At 36.1% G+C, this 24,709-nt stretch overlaps 1 protein-coding gene and 1 pseudogene across 5 annotated transcripts in view; one reads left to right on the top strand and one right to left on the bottom strand.

The window, feature by feature from the left end:
• RICTOR (RPTOR independent companion of MTOR complex 2) overlaps window positions 1-24,709 on the top strand; it is a 128,874-nt gene that overhangs the window by 33,333 nt on the left and 70,832 nt on the right. For all 5 annotated transcript variants that reach the window (XR_013418309.1, XM_015139935.3, XM_015139926.3 and 2 more), the window contains exon 3: window positions 13,631-13,728. Coding sequence is in view for 4 of the 5 variants with exons in the window: in XM_015139935.3 (XP_014995421.1) it covers window positions 13,631-13,728 (98 nt within the window). In the remaining variant the exon portion in view is untranslated. The remainder of the gene's footprint in view (window positions 1-13,630; window positions 13,729-24,709) is intronic.
• On the bottom strand, window positions 12,202-12,354 carry LOC114679006 (androgen-induced gene 1 protein pseudogene; annotated as a pseudogene).

The raw sequence follows: 24,709 nt of genomic DNA, 5'->3' as shown, positions 1-24,709 counted from the left end.
TCACATTTTATAGGCCTACAAGATGTATTGCTTATTGTCAAGAATAAACTCGTGTTAAGCATCTCCAAATAACATTTGTGTCACTTACTGTCTTGCTCAGTATTTCTTTTAACCACTGTTTATTGACAGTCCACCATGTTCCTGGCATTGTGCCAGAGGCCAGGGGAGCATCTGTAAACAGACAGGTTTCCTATTCTCACTTGTTTTATACTCTAGTGAAATCTCTATCAAGCACTCTCCTTTTATTTTATTCGCATGGTATTTACTACCTACCTGTCTATTATATTACTATTAGATATTTATGTCCCTCTTTTTTTCCCATTTAATTTTGATCTCCAGGAGTGAGATCATATATTTATTAATGTTCCTCTCCTAGCAGTTAGTGCAGTATATGGCAGATGAGGAACACTGAAATTTGTGACTGAATAAAATGTAGAAATTGAAATACCTGTGTAGATATACAGAGCTGTTCCTAGGTCAGCTCATAACTGTCTTTTATAGTATAGATTTATTTTTTAAAATTATGTAAGTAATAAAATTATTAAATACAATCTAGGGGAAAACCTGTGTTCCACTCTATTGATGGTGTTAACAACTTTTTTGAAAAATAACCTTGGAAGGACCACTGTTTAAAATTTAATTTTAAAATATTTTAAGTTGTTTATATTATAAAACTTATATTCTAAGTAAATGAATTAAAATAGTAATTATAGCTTCTAATTACTAAAATTATACAACTTTTAATAGATGCTATGTTCAAATGAATTATTAACTACATCTAGCTCACTTTCTGTTAGTGTTCTATACCTAGGTTGATCCTCATCTATATTTGAGAGTTACAGTATATAATAACATGCTGATAATAAACCAATTAAAGACATGGCTTTTGTTAATAGAATTTTAAGACAGTCAGAGGAGTGACCTGGTAGATGTCACTTGTTTAATTTATCCAAAGGTACAGAATGATAAACTGTGAGCAAGGACTTTTTTTCTTCCATTAATTATAACTTTTTCTCCTTGAAATCATTCAAAGTGAGCAATTCTTTGGAATTACAGAAAGATGTTTTTATGTACACAGAAAGAGGAAAGTATAAAATGAGGTAAGTTTATAATTCAAACTTGAAGGGGGAGGAAAGTAGATCTGAATCCCGGAGTCCTTGAGAAGAAAAATTTATTTATTTATTTATTTATTTATTTACTTATTTATTGTTAAAAGCATATAGGTATTTATTTGTTTTTCAGCCTTTAGTTTCAGGGGGTACATGTGCAGGTTTGTTACATGGTTAAGTTGAATGTTGCTGAGGTTCGGTGTACAAATGATCCTGTTATCCAGGTAGTGTGCGTGGAACCCAATAGGTTGTTTTTCAGTGCTCACTCCTCTTTCCTCCTCCCCTGTTAGTCCCCAGTGTCTCTTTTTCCCATCTTTAGGGAACACAATTTTAATATTTTACAAATCAGCAGAAATTGCCATAACTCTTCCTGCCATCATTATTGTAAGAGTAGGACACTGGGGGGCCGGGCGCAGTGGCTCATTCCTGTAATCCCAGCAGTTTGGGAGGCCAAGGCGGGTGGATCACGAGGTCAAGAGTTTCAGACTAACCTGACCAACATAGTGAAACCCCGTCTCTACTAAAAATAGAAAAATTTGCTTGGCGTGGTGGCACACCTGTAATCCCAGCTACTCAGGAGGCTGAAGCAGGAGAATCGCTTGAAACCGGGAGGCAGAGGTTGCAGTGAGCTGAGATCCCACAGTTGCACCCCAGTGCTCCAGCCTGGGCAACAGAGCAAGAGTCTGTTCCAAAAAAAAGAGTAGGACACTGGTACAAGAAGCCAACAAACACAATTCTAGTCTCTGGGAGATGGAGATAATAGAGCAGATGTAATCCTAAGAAAAACAGACACTGCAGTTGAAGTTTACACTTAAGGCAATCATATTATTTATGGTTGTTATTTGTAATACAACCTGGGATACTTTGGGAAGTGAAAATAGATGGTATTAATAATTACAGTGGTACGCTAACTGTATATTGGAACCCTGATAAGTCAGATATGTGTAATATATAGCTATAATGTTAGTATGAAGAATGTATCATAAGAGCATAGAGAAGGGGGCTTGTAGGTTAGGAAAAACCTATGCTAATCTAGTCTGAGCTAGATTTCTAAAGAATGACAAAGTTGTTCCCCAAGTTGGGTTGAGAAACAAAGGGCATGACAGGTTAAAGGGACCTAGTGCCGTCTTGCTGTCCATGTTGCTCTGTCTCTGTCCATATCATTGTCTCTCAAGAAGTGCTTCATGGTTTGTCATTTTTCTGAAACTGCTATGAAACGTTCAGTTGGTTGATTGCACTTCAGTTTTCCTACCTAGGCACTGGTTCTCCCAGCAGTTTCTGCTCATGAACCTCTTTTCTAATACATGCGATTCCCTGTATGCTCGTGTCTATCTTTATGATCTTGGGGGTAGTGGCTTGCCCTGTGTCCTCACTTCTCTTACAAATTCAAGAAGAGTTGTTGATTTTTCAGTTCGTTCAGATTTTTACTTGTTAGAATGATGTCATGACTTCCAGGCCTCTTTTGTGTGGAACCAGAAATGAAGTCCGTGTTCGGTTTTTAGTATGATAAACTTAACATTTTAGGAACATTATAACCCAGTTAAACTGATTGACTTGCCATTGTAATTGACAGGTTTTTCTTTACTATTTTTGCCATTGTATTTATATTTAAAATATACCAATGATCAAAAGATTATTATGTACTTCAGTTGCTTGAGAGAAAACATGGTTATTTCAAGTATGTAAATGGAAGATAATACTTGTTCTCTGCATTCCAGATGGTTACACAGAACAAATAGACAGAAATTACAAAGGGGCAGATTTTGGCATCAGTGAAAGAAAAAATGTTCTATTTTGCTATCCAAAGATGGAATAGGTTCTCTTGGCAAATTTTGACTTCCTCTGCGTAGTTATTTTATCATAAACTAGAGGCCCTTAGGAGATGCTATCCTTGGGCCTTTCTCTACTAAATTATATAACTTTTTGAAATTAATATTTGTTAGAATTTCAGGAAATGCTAGATTGTTTGAAGCTATGCTTTTCTCATCTTTCGTACCTGTGGATAAGGGTGAGAAGATGTACTTCCAGTGTCTTTGCTAGTGGAGACAGTTTTGCTTCTGGCTTTTGGAAAAGTAATGCTAACTACAGTAATCTTCATATACTTTTAGTCATGTCTGCTCACAATAATCATAGATTATATTAAATATATAATTACATACTAGATTTGTGTAATTGTTTAGTTTTGTTCTGCTGTTGAAGTCCTGTATGTATCCAACTTTTCTCGTGGGATATATTGTAGTGTTTGTTTATGTGTATTCACACATACATCATAGAATACATTGTTGAACTCTACTCCCAGTCCCAGTTTCTCTTTGAAATTTTCAGGAAGGTAGATACAGTGATAAAAGCTGGATTTGTACAGTTAATCTCACAGTGGCTTGGAGACTGGATTAGAAGAAAGGGAGGCAATATAAGCACAGGGAATTAATTCATTGTGCAGCTTTTGCCATAATTTAGGTATGAGTTAGAAGAGCAATTGAAATGCGGCTATGGTTGATACAATTAAAAAAAGGAAAAAGATGTCAGAAACTTTAGAGAGGAGTAAATAGCACTTTGCTGGCCAGTTGAAGGTGAGAGATCAGGGAGAGGAAAATGTCAAAGATAACTTTTAAGGGGAAGTTTTCCCTTAAGGTGGGCAAGAATTTAAAGGACCAGTAATTACTCAGTTTGCCTAACTACCTTTTCTTTACAGTGCCTCTTTAAGGCCATTATCAACAAGCCTGGTCAGTCATTAACTGTAATAATCGTCGTTTCTGAACAGTTATAGATGATAAATGGAAATATATTTAGACATTTGCTTCAAGATTCTAGTCAGCCTCTAGCCCTTCAAGAAAACATAAGTGATTTTAATTAGAAGGAGCTCATGAGTGTGAGAAACCTTGTATGAAGCCTAGAGGAAGAGATAATAAGAGGAACTAAAGCTTCCTTAGGTCCATGCTGCCTGATAGGCCATTATATGCATATCACCCTTCTTTCACATACTCCTTTTATAGTTGTTTCTTTTTCCTTCTTCTCTGTCCTCTTGGTGTTTTGCTTCACAGGGCTATTGGAAGGGATAATTAGCAATACTTACTGGAGTTAGTACATGACCAGACATGTACTTCATTCTTAGTGAATGTTGGTTGGACCCTCCTCATCCTGAGTACTGTTAACAACAACAACCTGGTCTTAAAAAATGTTTACTCACATATTTATTATTTAATATAGAAATATAATTCTTGAAAGCCTACTGTGTGGCAGAGACTGTGGTAGGCATTTGAAGATAATTGTAAGCAAGATGTCCTTGTCCTCATAAAGCTTAAAACCCTTCATAGAATCTTGGTTCATGTTATATAATTGTTCACCTGTTTTTTTTACTGTCCTGTTTTAGAGTGAAAATATTAGAAATTACAGAGCTACACAGATAATGCTCTAGAGTAAATGACATCTCATCCACACTACTGAGAGTTTAGGTAAGAGTGATGGAAAATTAAAGGCTAGGTAAGTGATGGGATAGTGGATAAGAATTGAGGGATCCTTGAAGTTACTGTAAGATGTCGGGGAATATATTTTGAGAATATACTTATGACAACATAGTGGCCTGTTGAGTTATTACCATATTTGGCTTTATTAAATTTGTACTGACTCCTTTAATTTATTATAATTTACTACTCTTGCATGACTGAAAAAATAGTTTCTTTAGGGATTTGTTCGAGGTTTCATTAATAATAGTTTTAGAATTATGTATCAAAAAGTATGTCATATGTTATATAAGCAAAACAAATTCTACCTGCATATTAAATGATTTCAGGTAATTCAGACTAAACTAAAAGAAAGAGGGTCATAATTTCTAGTATCTGTATAGCACTTTATGGGTTGAATATTTCTATATGGAATATCTAATGTAATCATTAATATAGCTCTGGAAGGTCATTAATGTTTCTACTTTAAAAACGAATTAATCTTGGATCATGAAAGTAATATACCACTAAAACCCTCATATAATAAAAGTTAATTTAAACAGACTAATGTGTTAAACACTTGCCTGGGCCAGCTGTATAATTTTCACATGATTGCTCCATGAAAATTGATTATGCTAAACAAATAACTTTTAATTATAGTTATTATTTATTGAGTAGCTGTTATGGGCTAGGCATTGTGCTAAGGAAGTTATATCTCACATTTTGCAAGAGCATTTTTAAAGTAGGTATATATTTCCACTTTACCTATGAGAAAATGGATGCTCATGAAGTTAAGTAATTTAGCCAAGGCTACATGGTTTGGGGGTGAATAAGCTAGACTTGAATTCAGTTCTTTTTTATTCCAAAGGTGTTTTTCCTTTCCATTACTCCCAAGTAGCATGTGCATGCCAGCATTTTTTTGTCATTAATTTACTTTATGTACATGGACTCAGATTTATTTAAAAATAAATTTTGTGTTGTGTATTTATTGACAGGTAAAGATAACAACAATATAGTTTATTGCAGCAAGTTATAAAGCAGCATATATTGAAGTCAATTTTATATTAATGTTTACACACATATCAGCATATCCATCTGTGTACATGTGCACATACACAGAATTGAGCCAATAAATAAATAAATGAATAATTAGTGAATAATGGTTTATACATTAGTTTTCTCTTGGTGGTCTATGTATTATGTATCTTTGTGTGTATATGTGTGTGTTTAAATATGTAAAGAGTTTTATGCAATCTTTGTTGAGCTGAAATTAACACAAAATAAAATGTACATATTATAAGTATGCATTTAAGTGTCATTCAGTAATTATCCACTACTTTCAAACAAGATATAACATATTTTTATCCCCTTCCCTAAACCCCCTTGCCTATTTCCAGTTGGTTACTTTATCTTCCAACAATCACTGTCTGACTTCTATCATCATAGATTACCTCTGCTTATATTTGCATTGCATACAAATAGAATGATACTATATATATATATATACTCTTATATCTGGCTTCTTAACATTTTTGAAATTCATCTATGTTGTATGTATGAGTAGTTTGTTTTTTTCTTATTAATATTGTTTTGTTTTTGTTTTAAGAGACTGGGTCTTGCTCTGGCACCCAGGCTGAAGTGCAGTGGCACATTCATAGCTCACTGTAGCCTCGAACACCTGGCCTCAAGGGATCCTCCTGCCTCAGCCTCCCTAGATGTTGAGATTACAGGCATGAGCCACTGCACATAGCTCTATTTTTTTTCTTTATTTTTGATTAATATTCCAGTATGTAGATATACTACAATTTGTTTATCCATTTGTTGATGGACATTTGGGTTGTTTCCAGTTTGGGACTGTTATGAATAAGGCTGCTATAAATATTCTTGTACAAGTATATTTGTTGTCATATATTTTTAACTGAGAGTGAAATTACAGAATCATAATATTGACAGATGTATATTGCCAACCGTTCTTTAAAGTGATTGTAACATTTAATGCTCCTCCAATAGTGTGTAAGAATTCCGGTTGCTCCATAGCCTCTCCAACATTTGATGTTGTCATTCTTCTTGATTTTAGCTATTCTTATATGTGTGTAATGGTACTTCTGTGGTTTTAATTTTCATTTTCCTGTTAATTAATGATGGTAGGCACCTTTTCTCATACTTTTTGGCCTCTTACCCTCTTTTGCTTTCACATCTGTTTAAATCTTTTACCTGTTTTTACATGGGTTATTTTATTGTTGATTTGTAGATGATAGTCATATATTGGTTATTAAAATCTCGTCTGATGTTTGTGCTGTGAATGTTTTTTCCCCATTTTGTAGATTGTCTTTTCATTTTCTTAATAGTCTTTTGATGAGCAGAGGATTAGATACTTACGTCAGATAATTAACTTTATACTAATTAAGACTGCTTTCTATTCTGTATACTTAGAAAAATATTTAACATTGATATGTAAACATGCTTCTGCAGGATGGAAGTGTTAGTAATTTTTTAAAATTTTATTTGACTTTTTTATTTTTCAAAATGTTTATAAAATAATGTAACATCAGAAGTACTCCAAAAAATAAACTTCAACATATATACGTGTAACTTATGGTGACGTTAATATGTAATACTCTGGTGAATACTATATACGTGTCATACAATACATGATAGTGAAGCACATATAAAACATTACACTTACATTTATTATATTTATTTTAAACTGCTTTTTCCATTTTTTCTTATAAAAGCAATATAAAGAGATTAATTATTTTAATCTAATCAGAGCCATGAAGTCTTCATTTTTTTTCATTTCCTCTCATTTTGTACATATTTTTTTAATACTCATTTAGAGAAGTTGTAAAATATAGTCCAAGACATAAAAATAAATCATCAGTAATTTTTGCCACCTAAAATTAACTTCTCTGAAAATATTTTTGATGTATATACTTTCCTAATTGCAAGAATCCTTGAATAGCCTTGCATCATCTCCTTTGGGGTAAATTAAGTGTTAACCCTATCGCTTTTCAGCTATACTTAAAGTTTTATACAGTCCTCCTTCCAAAAACATACAAGGCAGTGTAAAGTTAAGAAAATAAATCTCTTGACATTTTGGTTTCTCTTCTAAATCTGTATTTTGTTTTTCTTAATAATATGCAGTATCTAGTATGTGAGAGTAATACATTATTTTTTATTTTTATTTTTTGAGACGGAGTTTTGCTCTTGTGGCCCAGGCTGGAGTGCAGTGGTGCAATCTCGGCTCACCACAACCTCCGCTTCCCGGGTTCAAGTGATTCTCCTCCCTCAGCCTCCCAAGTAGCTGGAGTTATAGGCATGCACCACCACGCCCAGCTTATTTTGTATTGTTAGGAGAGACGGGGTTTCTCCATGTTGGTCAGGCTGGTCTCAAACTTCTGACCTCAGGTGATCCACTCGCCTCTGCCCCTCAAAGTGCTAAGATTACAGGCATGAGCCACCGCGCCCAGCCATACATTATATTTTTAAGTCGTCTATTAAAAACAATACCACAACATATCTACAGTGTCACAAGCAGAATAGGCAACTCCTCGATGGAAGGACAGGAGAAGACAGATCAAATTAAAGATGGTTGAAATCAATTGTATTCAGCTCTACAACTGAAGATATTAAATCACTGGATAGTTAGAATTGCTGCAGTTATTGCATTACCTCCAGAGAGATTTATCAGGAATACATGTAGTATTTACAGTCTACACAATATGAAGAAAAGAACCACTGTAATTCTAGTGGTTCTTTTGTATTTTGCTTCCTTCCATTTGAGTAGTTGCCTATCATAGCAAGCTACCTACATTTAATTTTTCCTTTTTTTTGTTTTGTTTTGTTTTTGAGACACGGTCTGTTGCCCAGGCTGAGGTACAAGTGACATGATCACTGCTCACTGCAGCCTTGACCTCCTGGGCTTAAGCAGTCCTCCCACCTCAGCCTCCTGAGTAGATGGGACTACAGGTGTAAGCAACTGTGTCTGGTTGTTTTTTCCTTTTTTCTCTCATACAGCCATGGTTTTCTAAACTTTAAGGCTTCAGAGAATATCATCTTAGATTATCTCACTTCTGACCTTATACTTTTCACATATTGCTGTTATCAGTAGACAGTTTTAGAGAAGGAAAATTGGAAACACTGTGAGCAGGAAGAAATAGAGACAGGTAAACCTCTCTTTAAATTTCTTTTGCATTTCCATATCTATTCATTCTATCTCCCTTATAAAAACCATGTCAATCAGCTTGCTTACCAGTGTAAGTGTTGACACTCTAAGGGTTGACAGACTGCAGCTCGAGAGCCAAGTTTGTTTTATTGGAGCAGTGCAATGAACTGAATGTTTGTGTCATTCAAAAATTCATATGTCAAAATCCTAACCCGTAATGTATTGGTATTAGGAGGTGGGGCCCCTAGGAGGTAATTAGGTTATAAGGGTGAAGCCCTCACCAATGGAATTAGTGCCCTTATAAAAGGGACCCCAGGGAGCCCTCTAGCCCCTTTCCCCACCATGTGAGGAGATGGTGAGAAATTGGCAGTCTACAACCTGAAAGAGGAACCAGGACCTGACCATGCTGGCACCCCGATCTTGGACTTGGAGCCTCCAGAACTGTGAGACATAAGCTTCTATTGTTGAATAAGCCGTTTGGTCTCCATTACTTAGTTTTATGGTATACTGAACTGACTAATACACCTGAAAAGTCAATTTTCTATACTTACTTTCTGATGTAAAACTTAAGAGTTGCATAGCTGCAGCAGAGACTTATGGCCTGCAAAGCCTAAAATACTTTACCTGGTTCTTTACAGAGAATGTTTTTCAGTCCCTGGTCTAGCAGGTAAAGAAGAAAGCAGAGATTTCTCATTTTATTACCAGGAAAACTTAACCTGTTATTTCAAGTTAAAAAGTCCCTCAGAGCAGCATTGTACCACATGAATGTTAGATAGTAATTCAGTGTCTAAAATGGTCCTAATACTGTTTTAATTGATCTGGGAAGCCAAATACTGTCTGGGAGGTGGAGGTTCTTGGTAATTATATAAAGGAGAAAGCTTTGAGGAGGAGAAGGAAGGAGAAAGGCTGGTTCATTTTGGTTTGAGTTAAGAAGGATAACATCTTCATTAGGCAAACACTTGACTCATTGTTGAGTTACCACCACCTGTGAGTTTTTAAATTATGTGCATGCAGTTTGTTGTTGTCATCAGTTTTCTTCCACGTCTATGTTAGATACATTAGAGAGGGAGTTGTGTTGTTTATTGCTATATTTCCAGTACCTAAAACAGTACCTGATCATAATAGCTATTCAGTTAATACTTGTTGAATGAATACACTTAGATGCAAGATTTTGCTTTGTAACAAGATTGTGGTTTTAAAAAAAATGTCTGCAATCAGTTTGTACCCAAAAAATAAGCCATATTTAAAAATTTGCAAACCTTTGTAAGGAATCTATCTTTTCAGACTAATCATCGTAACTGTTAGATTAGATAGCAGTAACTATATTATCACAAGTAAATCTTACTGTTTGCTGCCTGACAAGCTAATGATAAATTGAAGTAAAATGTTTAGATTATACATTTCCATTAGATGCGTGTCACACTAGCTTCTATGAACCTCCACCCTGACTTTGCAAACTACCATAGGTCCTAAATTATCTAAAGCGTTGTTATAAAATTTTTATGAACTTCTCAAATATAGTTAAGTCATGTTAATGCCATTGACTTGCTTATAATTTTTCGCCTACAGTCTTTTCAAACAGATACAATTTATAGTAGTGAAAAGATACGACTAAATACTAACAGTGACCTATTCATGGCCCCTTGTAATTCTTTTTAATAGATCCAGTCTCACTCAGTGATGGATCATTCAACTTTCAAAATAACTCCCCAGAATCACTAAGTATAAAGACATATGCTAAACCGTAAGTCTCCAGCCCCTGAGCCTGGACTGGTACAGGTCTGTGGTTTGCTAGGGACTGGGCTGCACAGCAGGTGGTGAGCAGCGGGGGAGTGAGCATTACTGCCAGAGCTCCATCTCCTGTTAGATCAGCAACAGCATTAGATAACTAATAGGAGCACAAACCCTATTGTGCACTGCACATGTGAGGGAGCTAGGTTATGCCTTCCTTATGAGAATCTAATGTCTGGTGATTTGAGGTGAAACAGTTTCATCCCAAAACCATCCCCACCCCGGGTCCATGGAAAAATTGTTTTCCACAGAACCCGTCCCTGGTGTCCAGAAGGTTGGGGACTGCCATGCTAAATCACTTAAGATTGAATTTTATTTACGTTAAAAATATTTCGTCTGTCATGAAAATCAAATGATTAATCTCAGCATATAGCAACTTCAAAGCAATTGGAAATAGCTAAGTAGTGTACTTAGTGCTTTGACACCACATTTGTTGTCATAGACAACACCCTGTATAAAAGAATGGAGTAAGGTAGGCAGACACAAGCTAAATTTAAACAGGACAATGCAAACAGTTTCATTTGGTGAGGAAAACACTAATTCAAAACAAACAATTCCTTGAGTTTGCGTTAACAGATAAGTCTCAAAGGAAGTCATAATGGCTCTTAAACTAAAATATCAAAAACTTGATAATGTATTTTAAAAATTGTGCTTTTGTTTTTATTTAAATAGGATGGCAAAGATTTTAGTAGTTTATAGCCATCTGAAGAAATTGACATTGTATTCCAGAGGTGGCGAACTACTGCCTGTAAGACCATATCTGGCCCATGGCTTGTTTTTGTAAAGTATATTTTTAAAGCATTTTTTTCGTTACTTTAAAGATGTTGCTTCACTGTCTTTTGTTTGGACAATAAATCCATTGTTATCCTTTTTTGTTTTTTTTTTGCTTTATGTAACTTTTTTTTGTTGTTGTTAATCTGGCTACTTTTAAGGTTTTTCTCTATCAGTTGTTTTGAGCAATTTGATTGTAATCTGCCTAGGTCTAGTTTTCTTGGCTTGCTTTTGTAAAGCAAGTATTTTTTTCTTTCATTACTTTAAAGATGTTGCTTCACTGTCTTCTGTTTTGTCCTGTTTTGGATAAGAAATCCGCCGTTATCTTTTTTTTTTTTTTGGCTTTTCTTTTCTCTGTGTAACTTCTTTTTTTTTTTTTTTTTTTTTTTTTTTTTAAATCCGGCTACTCTTAAAATTAGCTCCATCAGTGGTTTTGAGCAATTTGATTATAATCTGCCTAGGTCTGAAAGTTTTCTGCATGTTTCTTATGATTGGGGCTTGATGAGCATTTTACTGGTTTATTGTTTTCATCAAATTTGGAAAGTTTTCATCCATCACTTTTTTCTTTTTTTGCAAAGAAGACTTTATTAGGTGCTTTCTCTCTCTCATGAGGATTTGGGTCGCTCCAGGTGAAACTCCAAATTACTAGACATTACACTGCTTCCTTCAATTGCAGCAAGTTTATCTCTATCCCACAGTGGGTGCTCAGGAAAGCATCTTGAGGGTGAATGGGTTTCCGGCCATTCATGGTTAAGTTTGTCTGATGCTTTTGTTAGTTAAGATGTTCCTGTGTCATTTCTTAGAAGCAGTTTTGTGTCTCCCTCCAAATAGTCCACCACCTGGCTGCACCCCACCTCCATCTGTCCCCCAGCTACCAGGTAATAGTGAATGGTTCACAAGGTGCTGCTCTGGGGCAGCCAGGCCTTTAGCTGCAACACAAAACAATGAACAGCAGCAATTTCCAGCTCCCCCCGTGGGTCTGATGCAAGGGCATTTTGATGGCATTCTAGTTGCACAGGATAGAGCAGTACGACAGCAGAAACACCACTGGCAGCACCTGGCAGGGGACAGGAGCCATGTTTGCAAGAGGCCTGGGAAGGCTGGGTGGCTTTTATCCATCATTTCTTCAAGTAATTGCTCTGTTCCCTCAATTCTTTCTTTCCTTTGGGGTTTCCAGTTACACATATGTTAAGCAGCTTAAAGTTCCACAGCTCACTGGTGGGGTTACATCCCAATACATCCATTGTAAGTTCAAAATGTCTTAAGTCAAAAATGCATTTAATGTGCCTAACCTACCAAACATCTTACTTTAGCCTAGCCTACCTTGAATATACTCAGAACACTTACATTAACCTATAGTTGGGCAAAACTATCTCACACAAAGCCTATATTATAAGATGTTGTACATTTCATGCAGTATATTGAGTACTATACTGAAAAACAGTGGTTTTATGGGTTCTTGAAGTATATTTTCTACTGAATGTGTATTGCTTTGGCACCATGTAAAGTTGAAAAATTAAGTCTAACAGTTGTAAGTCACGGACCATCTATATATTTTATCTAATTTTTTGGTTTACTCAAACGGGGACAGTTTGTTTGGTCCCTTTTACTACATTGTAGCCTTGCTATCAAACAAATATCAAGTGAAAGTTGTGATGTTGAGATTTTTCTTAGTCTGTTTTATGCTGCTGTAACAGAGTATCTGAAACTGGGAAATTTATAAAATACAGAGATTTATTTCTCACAGTTCTGGAGGCAGGGAAGTCTGAGGTCAAGGGGCCTTTATCTAGTAAGTGCCTTCTTGCCATGTCATCCCATGCTGGAATGGAAGGTCAAGAGAGCACTGGAGGTGGGGTGAGAGGAGACATGCTTGTGAGAGCAAGAGCACAAGCAAGGTGGGAGTAGTACATGCAAGAGGGAGCCAAAAGCTTTTATAACAAACCCACTCTCATGATAACCCACTTCCTCCTCAACAATCCATTCATGGGGGCAGAGCCTTCATAACCTAATCACCTCTTAAAGGTCCCACTTCTCAACACTTTGCATTAGTGGTTTAAGTTTCCAACACAACTTTGGGGGAACACATTCAAATAATAGCAATATTTAAGATTTTGTGGTTGAGTAATTCCAGGCAGTGATACAGAGCTGGACCATGGGTATAGGGGAGTAGGGATGTGAAGTTAATTTGATTCATCACAGAGACTTTGAAGTCATTTAAATTAATAGATTTGGGGTGGAGGGTAACACTTCAAACCAAGAACCAAAGTTGTGAAGTTTTAATACTGCATGTTTTATGTGTTTCAGCGGGGAAATACTCAAAAAATTATGTTAAATTGTCTTGTCTTTCCTTCTAGAACCTTCTGATAACTTAAGAGAGATTCTCCAAAATGTGGCCAGATTGCAAGGAGTATCAAATATGAGAAAGCTAGGCCATCTGAATAACTTTACTAAGGTAAGTAACTTGAATTTTTATTATTATCTAAAATTCTTTGTTCCTTACCACACTTACTAAATGTTTCTTGACCATCATTAAATACAAATTCTTGTGTATTCACTCAGCATTAATGCTTTTCTTTCCTGCTTCTCATGGATTTTGTCCTGTGTATCTTAAACTTAAAAATGTATTTGTGTAATGGAATCATTACATCTTTGTTATAGAAAATTTGGTAGGTTCAGAAAAGAATAAAATCACTGAGAAATTTACAGTTCAACCTTTTATTCACATAAGGATGCATTTCTTTTGCCTTCTACATATTTTACTTGATAATATATGGTACAGGCATACATTGGAGATATTGTAGGTGTGATTCTAAACCACTGCAATAAAGTGAATGCTGTAATAAAGGATGTCACGAGTTTTTTGGTTTCCCGGTGAGTATAAAAAGTTACGTTTATACTATAGTGTAGTCTGTTAAGTGTACAATAGTATTATGTTTAAAAAAATGTATGTACCTTAATTTAAAAATACTGATTAAAAAATACAGTCATCTGAGCCGTCAGCAGATTGTGGGGGTTTTTTTGTTGGTGGAGGAACTTGCCTCAATGTCGATGGCTGCTGCCTTATCAGAGTAGTGGTTGCTGAAGGTTGAGGTGACTGTAGCGATTTCTTAAAATAAGACAGCAGTGAAGTTTGCCACATTGACTCTTTCTTTCATGAAAGATTTCTCTGTAGCATGCAATGCTGTTTGCTAGCATTTTTCTTTCAAAATTGGAGTTAGTCCTCTCAAACCCTGCCACTGCTGTATCAACTAAGTTTCTGTAATATTCTGAATTATTTGTTGTCATTTCAACAGTGTTCACAGCATCTTCACCAGGAATAGATTTCATGAAACCCCATTTTTGCTTATCCATAAGAGGAAACTCTTTATCCATTAAAGCTTTTTCATGAGATTGCAGCAATTCAGTCGCATCTTCAGGCTCCAACTCTAATTCTAGTTCTCTTGCTATTTCTTCCACGTCTGCAGTGACTCCTTCCACTGACACCTTGAATGCCTCAAAGTCATCCATGAGTATTGGAATAAACTTCTTCCAAGTTCCTGTTAGTGTTGAGATTTTGATTTCCTCCCATGAATCAGGAATGTTCTTAATGGCATCTGGAATGATGAATCCTTTCCAGAAGATTTTCAGTTTACTTTGACCAGATCCATCAGAGGAATCACTATCTGTGTAGTGTTACTACTATCTATTGTAGTGTTACAAAAAGTATTTCATTAAAATAAGACTTGAAAATCAAAATTATTCCCCAATTCCCCGATTCATGGGCTGCAGAATGGATGTTGTGTTAGCAAGCATGAAAACAACATTAATCTCCTTGTGACTATCAGCTCTTGGGTGACTAGGTGCATTGTCAATGAGCAGTAATATTTTGAAAGAAATATTTTTTTTTTTTCCTGAGCGATAGCAAATACTGTTTTCTCAACAGTATGTTTAAAATATTTAGTAAACCATGCTGTAAACAGATGTGCTGTCATCCAGGCCTTGTTCCATTTGTAAAGCAGAGACAAAGCAGCTTTAGCATAATTCTTAATATCTCTAGGATTTTCAGAATAGTAAATGATCATTGGGTTCAATCTAAAGTCACAAGCTGCATTAGCCCCAGACATGAATCAGCCTGTCTTTTGAAGCTTTGATGCCAGACATTGACTTCTCTTTAGCTATGAAAGTTCTCGATGGCATCTTCTTCCAGTTGAAGATTGTTTGATCTGCGTTGAAAATCTGTTGTCTAGTGTAGCTACCTTGGTCAGTGATCTTAGCTGTGTCTGCTGAATAACTTGTTGCTGCTTTTGTATCAGCATCTACTGCTTTACCTTGCCATTTTATGTTATGGAGATGGGTTCTTTCCTTTAACCTCATGAACCATTCACACTTTTCTTCTGCAGCTTCTTCACCTCTGTCAGCCTTCATAACATTTAAGAGAGTTAGGGCCTTGCTTGCTCTGGGTTAGGCTTTAGTTTAAAGGAATGTTGGCAGCCAGTTTAATCTTCTATCTGGACCACTAAAACTTTCTATCAGCAGTAAGTCTGTTTTGCCTTCATATTATTTGTGTGTTTATTGGAGTAGTACTTTTAATTTTCTTCAAGAACTTTTCCTTTGCATTCACAACTTGGCTACCTGTTTGTCACAAGAGGCCTCTCTGGACTTTCTTCACTAAGCTCAATCTTTAACTTGTGATTTAAAGCGAGAGATGGTTGACTCTCCTTTTTATTTGAACACTTAGAGGCCATTATAGTGTTATTAATTTGCCCAATTTTACTAAGTATTGTATCTGAGGAAATAGGCCCAAGGAGAGAGGGAGAGACAGAAACAGCCAGTTGGTGGAGCAGTTGGAAAACGTATTTATTAAGTTCATCGTCCTATATGGGTCCAGCTCATCTTGCCCCAAAACAATGATAATAGTTACATTGAGGATCACTGATCATAGATCACCCTAACAGACAGTAATAATAATGAAAACATTTTTAGTATTGTAAGAATTGCCAAAATGTGACAGACACACAAAGTGAGCTCATGCGTTTGGAAAAATGGCACCAATGAACTTGCTTGATGCAGGTTTGCCACAAACCTTCAATGTGTAAAAAACACAGCATCTGTGAAACTCAATAAAATGAAGTATGCTTGTAAGTATTCGTATTTAACTACATATGTGTGCCATATTTAATAAATATAGCCATAAACCCAAAGAACTATATTATAACTTTCTCTTTTCCTGATGTTGTATCCCCATTATTTGGATCTAAATTAGAGCCCAAGTTGTAGGGGTCCTGGTCCCAAATAAACATTGATTTGATCTCTAATAGCAGCCCAGAATTCTTGAGTTTGATGAGTGGATTGGTATATTTCTCAGCCTTGTAATGCTGGAGAGCCAATTCATGCAAACACTAAAATGCCTGCTATTTTGGGAGATACCCTAAAATAGAAAACAGAATGGGTCTTTGGGATAACGTTCCCCTTACCTTTTAGTATATCAAATATAAATTGTTTTTGATGAAAGAATTATTTTATGTTTTAACCCTTTGCTACTCAAAATATCCACAGTTCATCGGTATTGGTATCGCCTTGAAGCTTGTTTGAAAATGTGCTATTTTAGTCCCACCCCAGACCTACTAAATCAGGATCTACAGTTCAATAAAAAGTCTCAAGCAAACGTATGGGTACATTCAAGTTTGAGCTGCACTGTTTTAATCCTTCCAAATATTCTTTAAGTAATTGAACTGTGACTTGGATTTGATTTTTATTTCATAGAAATAGAAGGGGATGAGAATATAGTCACTGTGTAATACAATTTTTTTATGTAGTATAGTGCAATAAATATAGGTTGAGTTTTTTTCTATAGCTAGGGAAGCGAGCACATAGGCATTTATTTTTCATTAGTGAAGTTTTAAAATATTCTGGCTCTTTTTTAATATATAAGAGATGAGAAAATGATTTTGTATGAGGGATGAGAAAGTCATTTTTAAAAAAAAACTTTTAAAAACATTGAATAGGTACTGGAGAATGGGCTTTCAGAAATATGTTTCTGTATTTTGTAGTGTGAGTGAATGTAATGAAAATCTTCAAACATCTTTCTTCAACATGGTGGTGAGATAATGTCACATCTTTAAGACTCCAACATTGTTCCAAGGTTGCAAAATGCATCTTCTAGTTTCATTGTCTTTTATTAAATTTTACAATTTTATTTCACCAATCTTCACTTAATTCAAATAAGCCTCACTTGCTTAGTTTTAACCATTAAAAACAATTATAATAGAGGTCTGTGTCCTGTTTGCAGTTATGATTGCTGTTATAACCAAGTTTGGACACCTTGATATATAGTTCCACATCTCTTGCCAATTAGGATTCTGAAAGTTGGGGATGGAGGTGAAAATGGCAGTAATTCCTGTTATTTTACTTTGTTACCAGCATGGGCCCTACAGCAATCTTAAAAATCTAGAATAGTGTTGCCTAATAGAAATATGATGTGAGCCACATATGTAATTTTAAATTTCCTAGTAGCCATACTAAAACAGTAAAAAGAAACATGACATTAATTTTAAATATTTTTATTAAGCCAGTATATCTAAAACATTATCATTTGATGTAATTAGTATAAAACATTATTAAATGTTATTTTGCTGTTTTTTCATACTAAAATTTTGAAAGCAAGTTTATAAGACTAGCCACATTTCCAGTGCTCGTAGCCACTTGCGACTAGTAGCTAGTAACCACATTGGACAGTGAAGATACACAGCTTTTTGGAACAGGAGTGGCTTAAAAGCCTTCATTTCTAGGAATCTGTTGAACACCTCTTATTCTCCCTTCTCATTTATTTCTGTCTGGGTCCCAGGTTCTCTTGCATGAGGATTAGTTTCCCTTTTTTCTTTATTCTTCTCTCTCCAGTTTCCTTGTTTTCTGTCGGTCTAAATTTCCCCCACAGTATTTCACTAAGTTATTCACTCCACCTCCTCTCTCTTTCTTGATTTGTGCTCCCCCACTCTCTTCTGCCTTTACTCCTTCTCATCCCTTCTCTACTTCTTCCTTTTTCCCCTCTTCATCTTCTCACTCTTCTTTCTTCACCCTTCCTTGTCACCTTTCTCGTCCTCCATCTTTTCTCAGTCCCTTTGCCCCCTTTTCTGTTCCCCCCTCCTTCCTTTTCTCTGTTGTACCACTGTAGAGTGTGCAGTGATACATCTCTGTAATGAAGGCTCTAAACTTTTGTACTTTTTATAGTCTTGTTTGTTTTTTGTTTTACCATATCCTTTAAAAAATGATTTTCATATATCCCTCTGGCCTTGGTGCAAGCTTTGCAGCAGCCCCTTTCTTTGCTATGTTGCTATGATTTTAAAATCCTGATAGCCAAACTTATTAGAATTTGTCTATTCTAAGAGTGAGTACGCCCTGAGTCACGATCTTAGGGGCTGTCTTCTGAATAGAGTCCATGAACTTTGGACTTGATAAAATCTGTTTTGACTGCTTAGTGATGTGCTGGGAAAAGCATGAGCTTTAGATCAAACAGATGGAGACTTGAAGCACAACTGTGATTAACTGTCAGGGCAATCTTAGGCAGATTTCTTTACTCAGAGGTAATCTTGCTTTCTGTAGAGGCAAGGTCTCAGTCTAGTGCCTGGCACATAATATGTGCTCTGTAATAGGCGGTGCCTTGATTCAACCTCATGTTTGGTTTTTGTGTTTTTTTGTTCTTTTTGTCACCTCTCTAGGTTTTTAGCTGACTATAAGGTGGTGAGTCTGCTTAATAGTTTGAGTGGTCAATTGGTAAACTATTACTGTAAATCAGGGTTCTTCAGTGCCGGCATTACTAACAAATTGAGCTAGATTATTATTTGTTTTGAGAAGCTGCTGTGTGTATTTTAGGGTGTTCAGCATTGTCCCTGGCCTCTACCTACTAGATGCCAGTAGCACCCCCGCCCCAAACCAGTTGTGACAAGCAGAAATGTCTCCAGATATTGCCAAATGTTCCCTGGGAGACAAAATTGCCCCCCATTAAGGACCATTTCTGTAAATAAATTGTGTGTAGATTTTATTATAAAATTTATTCAAATATGCAGCACAAAACAAACACTGAATTTAATTGTACTGTGTCTTGAATTCCATTTGTTAGAGACCTAAGTATATAAATATTTAGGTAACTAGTATTCCTATAAAACCTGTAAATTCATTCATTTGCTTATTGAGTAAAATTTAGGAATTCTCAGAAATTTCTAAGAATAGCTCTATAGAATAAGAAAATAAGAAAAATAATTATGATACCAGGACTAGTGGAGTTTTTTTGCCACCCTCTTCTGTGTTTCCATGTAGTTGATAGATATGCCTACTAAATTTTATCTGTTTTATTATTTATTGTAGGTTGCTCTGTTATTAAACCGAGTTTCTCAAACACAAAAAAATACATAATGTTTATTTTTCCACCCTCATATCCCTCTCTACTCCAAAGTGTGTCACATAATATGTGTTTAATTAATGGTATTAGATTGGGAAGATGATGCATTTTAAATATGAGTTTTTGTTTTTACTGGCATTTGTTTTTTATTAAGTGTAAGCCTGTTAGGATTAATTTATCTTACTAGAACAGTGACATTAAAATGTTGTATAGGGTGAACTTCAGCTTCAAAACTAAACCTCCTTTTAAGGTATAAAGAAAGGGAGCTAGTGATGTGATCCTTTAACCATGTGAATGTCACACACCCATGCTTGCCTTCTGACATCATCTCACTGGATAAAGTAATGTGTATAACAGACTGCTGATGAATATAATCTTAGTATTCTATTTTTAAAACTGACAACATGCTCATAATCTAAAGACCTGCTTTTTAAAGATGAAAATATTTCAACTCTTTCATATCTTCAAAGTTCTCTTTTCCTATACTTAATCTCATATATTTACATTAAAAGAAGCTTTAAAGGAATATTTATTTTGTTCTGCTTTTTAAAAACTTTTAAGGTATAAGCTGAGTATAAAAAAATTAAAATGGTACAGAAGAATATATGATAAAAAGTGAAACTCTTCCCTTTCATACCCTTCCCACCCACCTCCCTGTTCTGACAGAAATACCACTCTCCAGCGGTAACCACTAGAAAATATTTATCCTTTTCTGGTATAATTATAAATATAAATGTGTGTGTGTATTTTCTTGGGAATTGTGATATTTAAATGAGCTAAACAAAATGAAGAGTTTACTATTGTGCTCAGTTTATTTGCCATTTATTATACAGTTATACATCATTTATTTACCATTATTACCCAGGATATATTCAAGGAATGTATCATTAGGTGATTTCATCGTTTTGTGAACATCATAGAGTGTACTTACACAATCATTGATGGTGTAGTGTACTACATGTCCAGGCTATATGGTATAGTCTGTTGCTCTTAGGCTATGAATCTGTAAAGCATATTACTGTACTGAATACTGTAGGCAGTTGTAACACAATGGTAAGTGTCTAAACATAGAAAAGATACAGTAAAAATATAGTATTATAATCTTATGGTACCACAGTCGTACATGTGATCCATCATTGACTGAAAAGTCGTTATGCAGTGCATGACTGTAGATGTATATGCAAAAAGGTATTTTTTAAATGAGAATGTGATATATGTGTATATAAATGTGTATGTGTATATATATCTGTGTATGTATACGTATATTGACTTGCAGTTTGCTGCTTTCCACATCCCGATATATCGTAGGATGCTTTCCTTTTCTATACATATCAATCTACTTTTTTTGTAGCTGTGTGTGTGTGTGTTTATGTCTAAATTGCCATGTGAAAGACTGCCATGGAATTCTAATATGTGAGATAACGTTTTTTAAAATTAGGGTTGTTATTTCTTTTGCTTATTTGGAAGAGCTATTTAACCTTCAAAGTAATACAAGTAAAACGGGAGTAGCATTTAGAACTACCTAGTTTTAACTAGTCATTACATTTTTTAAAACATGATCATTTTAATAAACAGACAAATTTTTAATACTTGGAGATAATTTACGGTTCTGTTGTAATCTTTGTCAGAATATAATTGTTTATAGCCCTTTTTGAATATTTTAGTATTTGTGTAAGAAAGTCATATAGATTTATTGTAACAAATAACAGATTGATTAACTGAGGATGGACGTGGATTTTAGTAGGCAAACCAGTGACATTATCAAAATCTTTAACCCATCTTAAAATAAGATTGATATAATAGTATTTGTTTTGCTTGTATAAAAATGTTAAGTTTAACATGTTATACTCATAAAATAATTGTGAACTTAAGATACTGAATGTTTAACTTGATTATAAGTAACAAATTCAGCAAACCTAATTCATCTTAGCTAAAATATAAAGAAGTTACTTGTGTACATAATTAGGAATATCAAATGTTGGATCCTAATTTCAGACAAGACAACCCAGGGGTTGAGACACTGTCAGTTACATGCTGCCACTCTACTTTTCATTCCTATTTTCTTTCAGGTTGTCTTCGTTCTCAGGTAAACACTTTCCATGGGACTAAGATAAGATACATCATCCTTAATACTTCTAGTCTTGAAAAGCAGAGAGTACGCTCTCTTAACATCTTTGTATATGAACTCTGATGTTATTTGGTCATGTTTAGCTAGGCGTTGTGACCGATAGCCAATTAAAAAATTGCATGGATGGCATGGGGAGTCCCAAACCCAATGAAAAGTGTGGTGTCTAATAATTTAGCATTTTATGTGACTGTTAACGCTAATTCTTACATTTTGTAATGTCTTTAACAATTTCTAAACATAGTCAACGATTTGCTCATAATATATAATAACAAGCCTATGAAATAGGGTAGACCGAATTACATTTTAATGACTTACATTAATATAGGAGATAGGATGTCACCAGTAATAGCTAAAATAGTAGTGACAAAACTGCTGCCTAATGGTTGAAGATTAATTAGCAACTCGATTATTAGTAGAGGCTTCACAGGATGCCCATGTTTTAACTCACTCTGTGTTCTTCTGTTTCTTCTTGTGTCTTTCATAGTATATTAGTCCATTCTCACACTGCTGTGAAGAACTGCCCGAGACTGGGTAATTAAAGGAAAGATGTTTAATTGACTCACAGTTCCACAAGACTGGGGAGACCTAAGGAAACTTATAATCATGGTGCAAAGGGAAGCAAACGTGTCCTTCTTCACATGGTGGCAGGAGAGATAATGAGTTCTGAGTGAAGGGGGAAGGAAGTTCCTTATAAAACCACTGATAGTGAGTTCTCTCAGAGGACTTTTTAAGGGGAAGTCCCTTATAAAAGCAGTGATAGTGAGTTCTCTCAGATCTCATGAGAACTCACTCACTATCATGAGAACAGCATGGAGGAAATGACCACATGATTAAAGTATTTTCACCTGGTTCCACCCTTGACACATGAGGATTATTACAATTCAAGGTGAAATTTGGGTGGGAACACAGAGCCAAACCTTTTAATTCTTCCCTGGCCCCTCCAAAGTCTCATGTCCTCACATTTCAAAACACAAATATGCCCTTTCAACAGTTTCCCAAAGTCTTAACTCATTCCAGCATTAACCCAAAAGTCCAAGTCCAAAGTTTCATTGGAGACAAGGCAAGTCCCTTCTGCCTATGAGTCTGTTAAATCAAAAGCAAGTTAGTTACATCCTAGATACAGTGAGGGTACAGGCATCGGGTAAATACTCCCATTCCAAGGGGGAGAAATTGGCCAAAACGAAAGAACTACTACAGGCCCCATGCAAGTGCAAAACTCAATAGGGCAGTCATTAAACCTTCAAGTTCCAAAATGTTCTCCTTTGACTCCATGTCTCACATCCAGGTCACGCTGATGTAAGAAGTGAGCTCCCACAGCGTTGGGCAGCTCTGCCTCTGTCGCTTTGCAGGATACAGCACCCCCTTCTGTCTGCTTTCATGGGCTGGAATTGAGTGCCTGTGGCTTTTCCAGGTGCACAGTGCAAGCTGTCAGTAGATCTCCCATTCTGGGATCTGGAGAATAGTGGCCCTCTTCTCACAGCTCTACTAGGCAGTACCCCAGTGTGGACTCTGTGTGGGAGCTCCAACCCCATATTTCCCTTCCGCAGTGTCCTAGCAGAGGTTCTCCATGAGGGCTCCACCCCTGCAGCACACTTCTGTGTGGACATCCATGCATTTTCATACACCATCTGAAATCTAGACGGAGGTTCCCAAACCTCAGTTCCTGACTTCTGTGCACCCATGGGCCCAACACCATGTGTAAATCGCCAAGGCTTGGGGCTTGCACCATCTGAAGCAACTGCCTGAGCTCTATGTTGCCCCTTTTAGCTGCAGCTGGGATACAGGGCACTAAAGACTACACAAAGCAGCAAGTCCGTGGGCCCTGACCAGGAAACCACTTTTTCCCCCTAGGCCTCTGGGTCTGTGATGGGAGGGGCTGCCATGAGGATCTCTGACATGCCTTGGAGACATTTTCCCTGTTGTCTTGGTAACTAACATTCAGATCCTTGTTACTTGTGCAAATTTCTGTGGCCAGCTTGAATTTCTCCTCAGAAAATGGAGGAGAAATTTTTCTTTTCTGTTGCATCATCAGGCTGCAAAGTTTTCAAACTTTTATGCTTTGCTTCACTTTTAAACATAAGTTCCAATTCCAAATTGTATCTTTGTGAATATATAAAACTGAATGCTTTATAGAGCAACCAAGTTACCTCTTGAATGCTTTGCTGCTTAGAATTTTTTTCCGCCAGATATCCTAAATCATTTCTTTCAAGTTCAAAGTTCACAGATCTCTAGTGCAGGGGCAAAATGCTGTCAGTCTCTTTGTTAAAGCATAGCAAGAATCACCTTTATTCCACTTCCCAACAAGTTCATCATCTCCATCTCAGACCATCTTAGCCTGGACTTCATTGTTCATATCACTATCAGCAATTTGATCAAAGCCATTCAACAAGTCTCTAGGAAGTTCCAAACTTTCCCACATTTTCCTGTCTTCTGAGCCCTCTAAACTATTCCAGTCTCTGTCTGTTACCCAGTTCCAAAGTCACTTCCACATGTCGTGTATGTTTACAGCAGTGCCCCACTCTCTGTGGTACCAGTTTACTGTGTTAGTCTGTTCTCAGTACTATAAAGAACTGCCCGAGATTGGATAATTTATAAAGGAAAGAGGTTAAATTGACTTACAGTTCTGCATGGCTGGGGAGACCTCAGGGAACTTACAATCATGGTGGAAGGGGAATCAAACACATCCTTCTTCACATGGCAGTAGGAGGGAAAAATAAGTGCCAAGCAAAGGGGGAAGCCCTTTATAAAACCAGCAGATAGCGTGAGAACTCACTGTCAGATGAGATTGGGTGTGTTCAGGGTGATATGGTCATAGACGGAACTCATTATCATGTGAACAGCATGGTGGAAACCGCCCCCATGATTCAGTTATCTCCACCTGGTCCTGCCCTTGACACGTGAGGATTATTAGAATTCAAGGTGAGATTTTGG

The sequence above is a fragment of the Macaca mulatta genome, chromosome 6, assembly GCF_049350105.2.
Source record: "Macaca mulatta isolate MMU2019108-1 chromosome 6, T2T-MMU8v2.0, whole genome shotgun sequence".
NCBI lineage: Eukaryota > Metazoa > Chordata > Mammalia > Primates > Cercopithecidae > Macaca > Macaca mulatta.
Note: the sequence above shows the minus strand (reverse complement) of the source record. Positions and strands in the feature narration are given on the sequence as shown.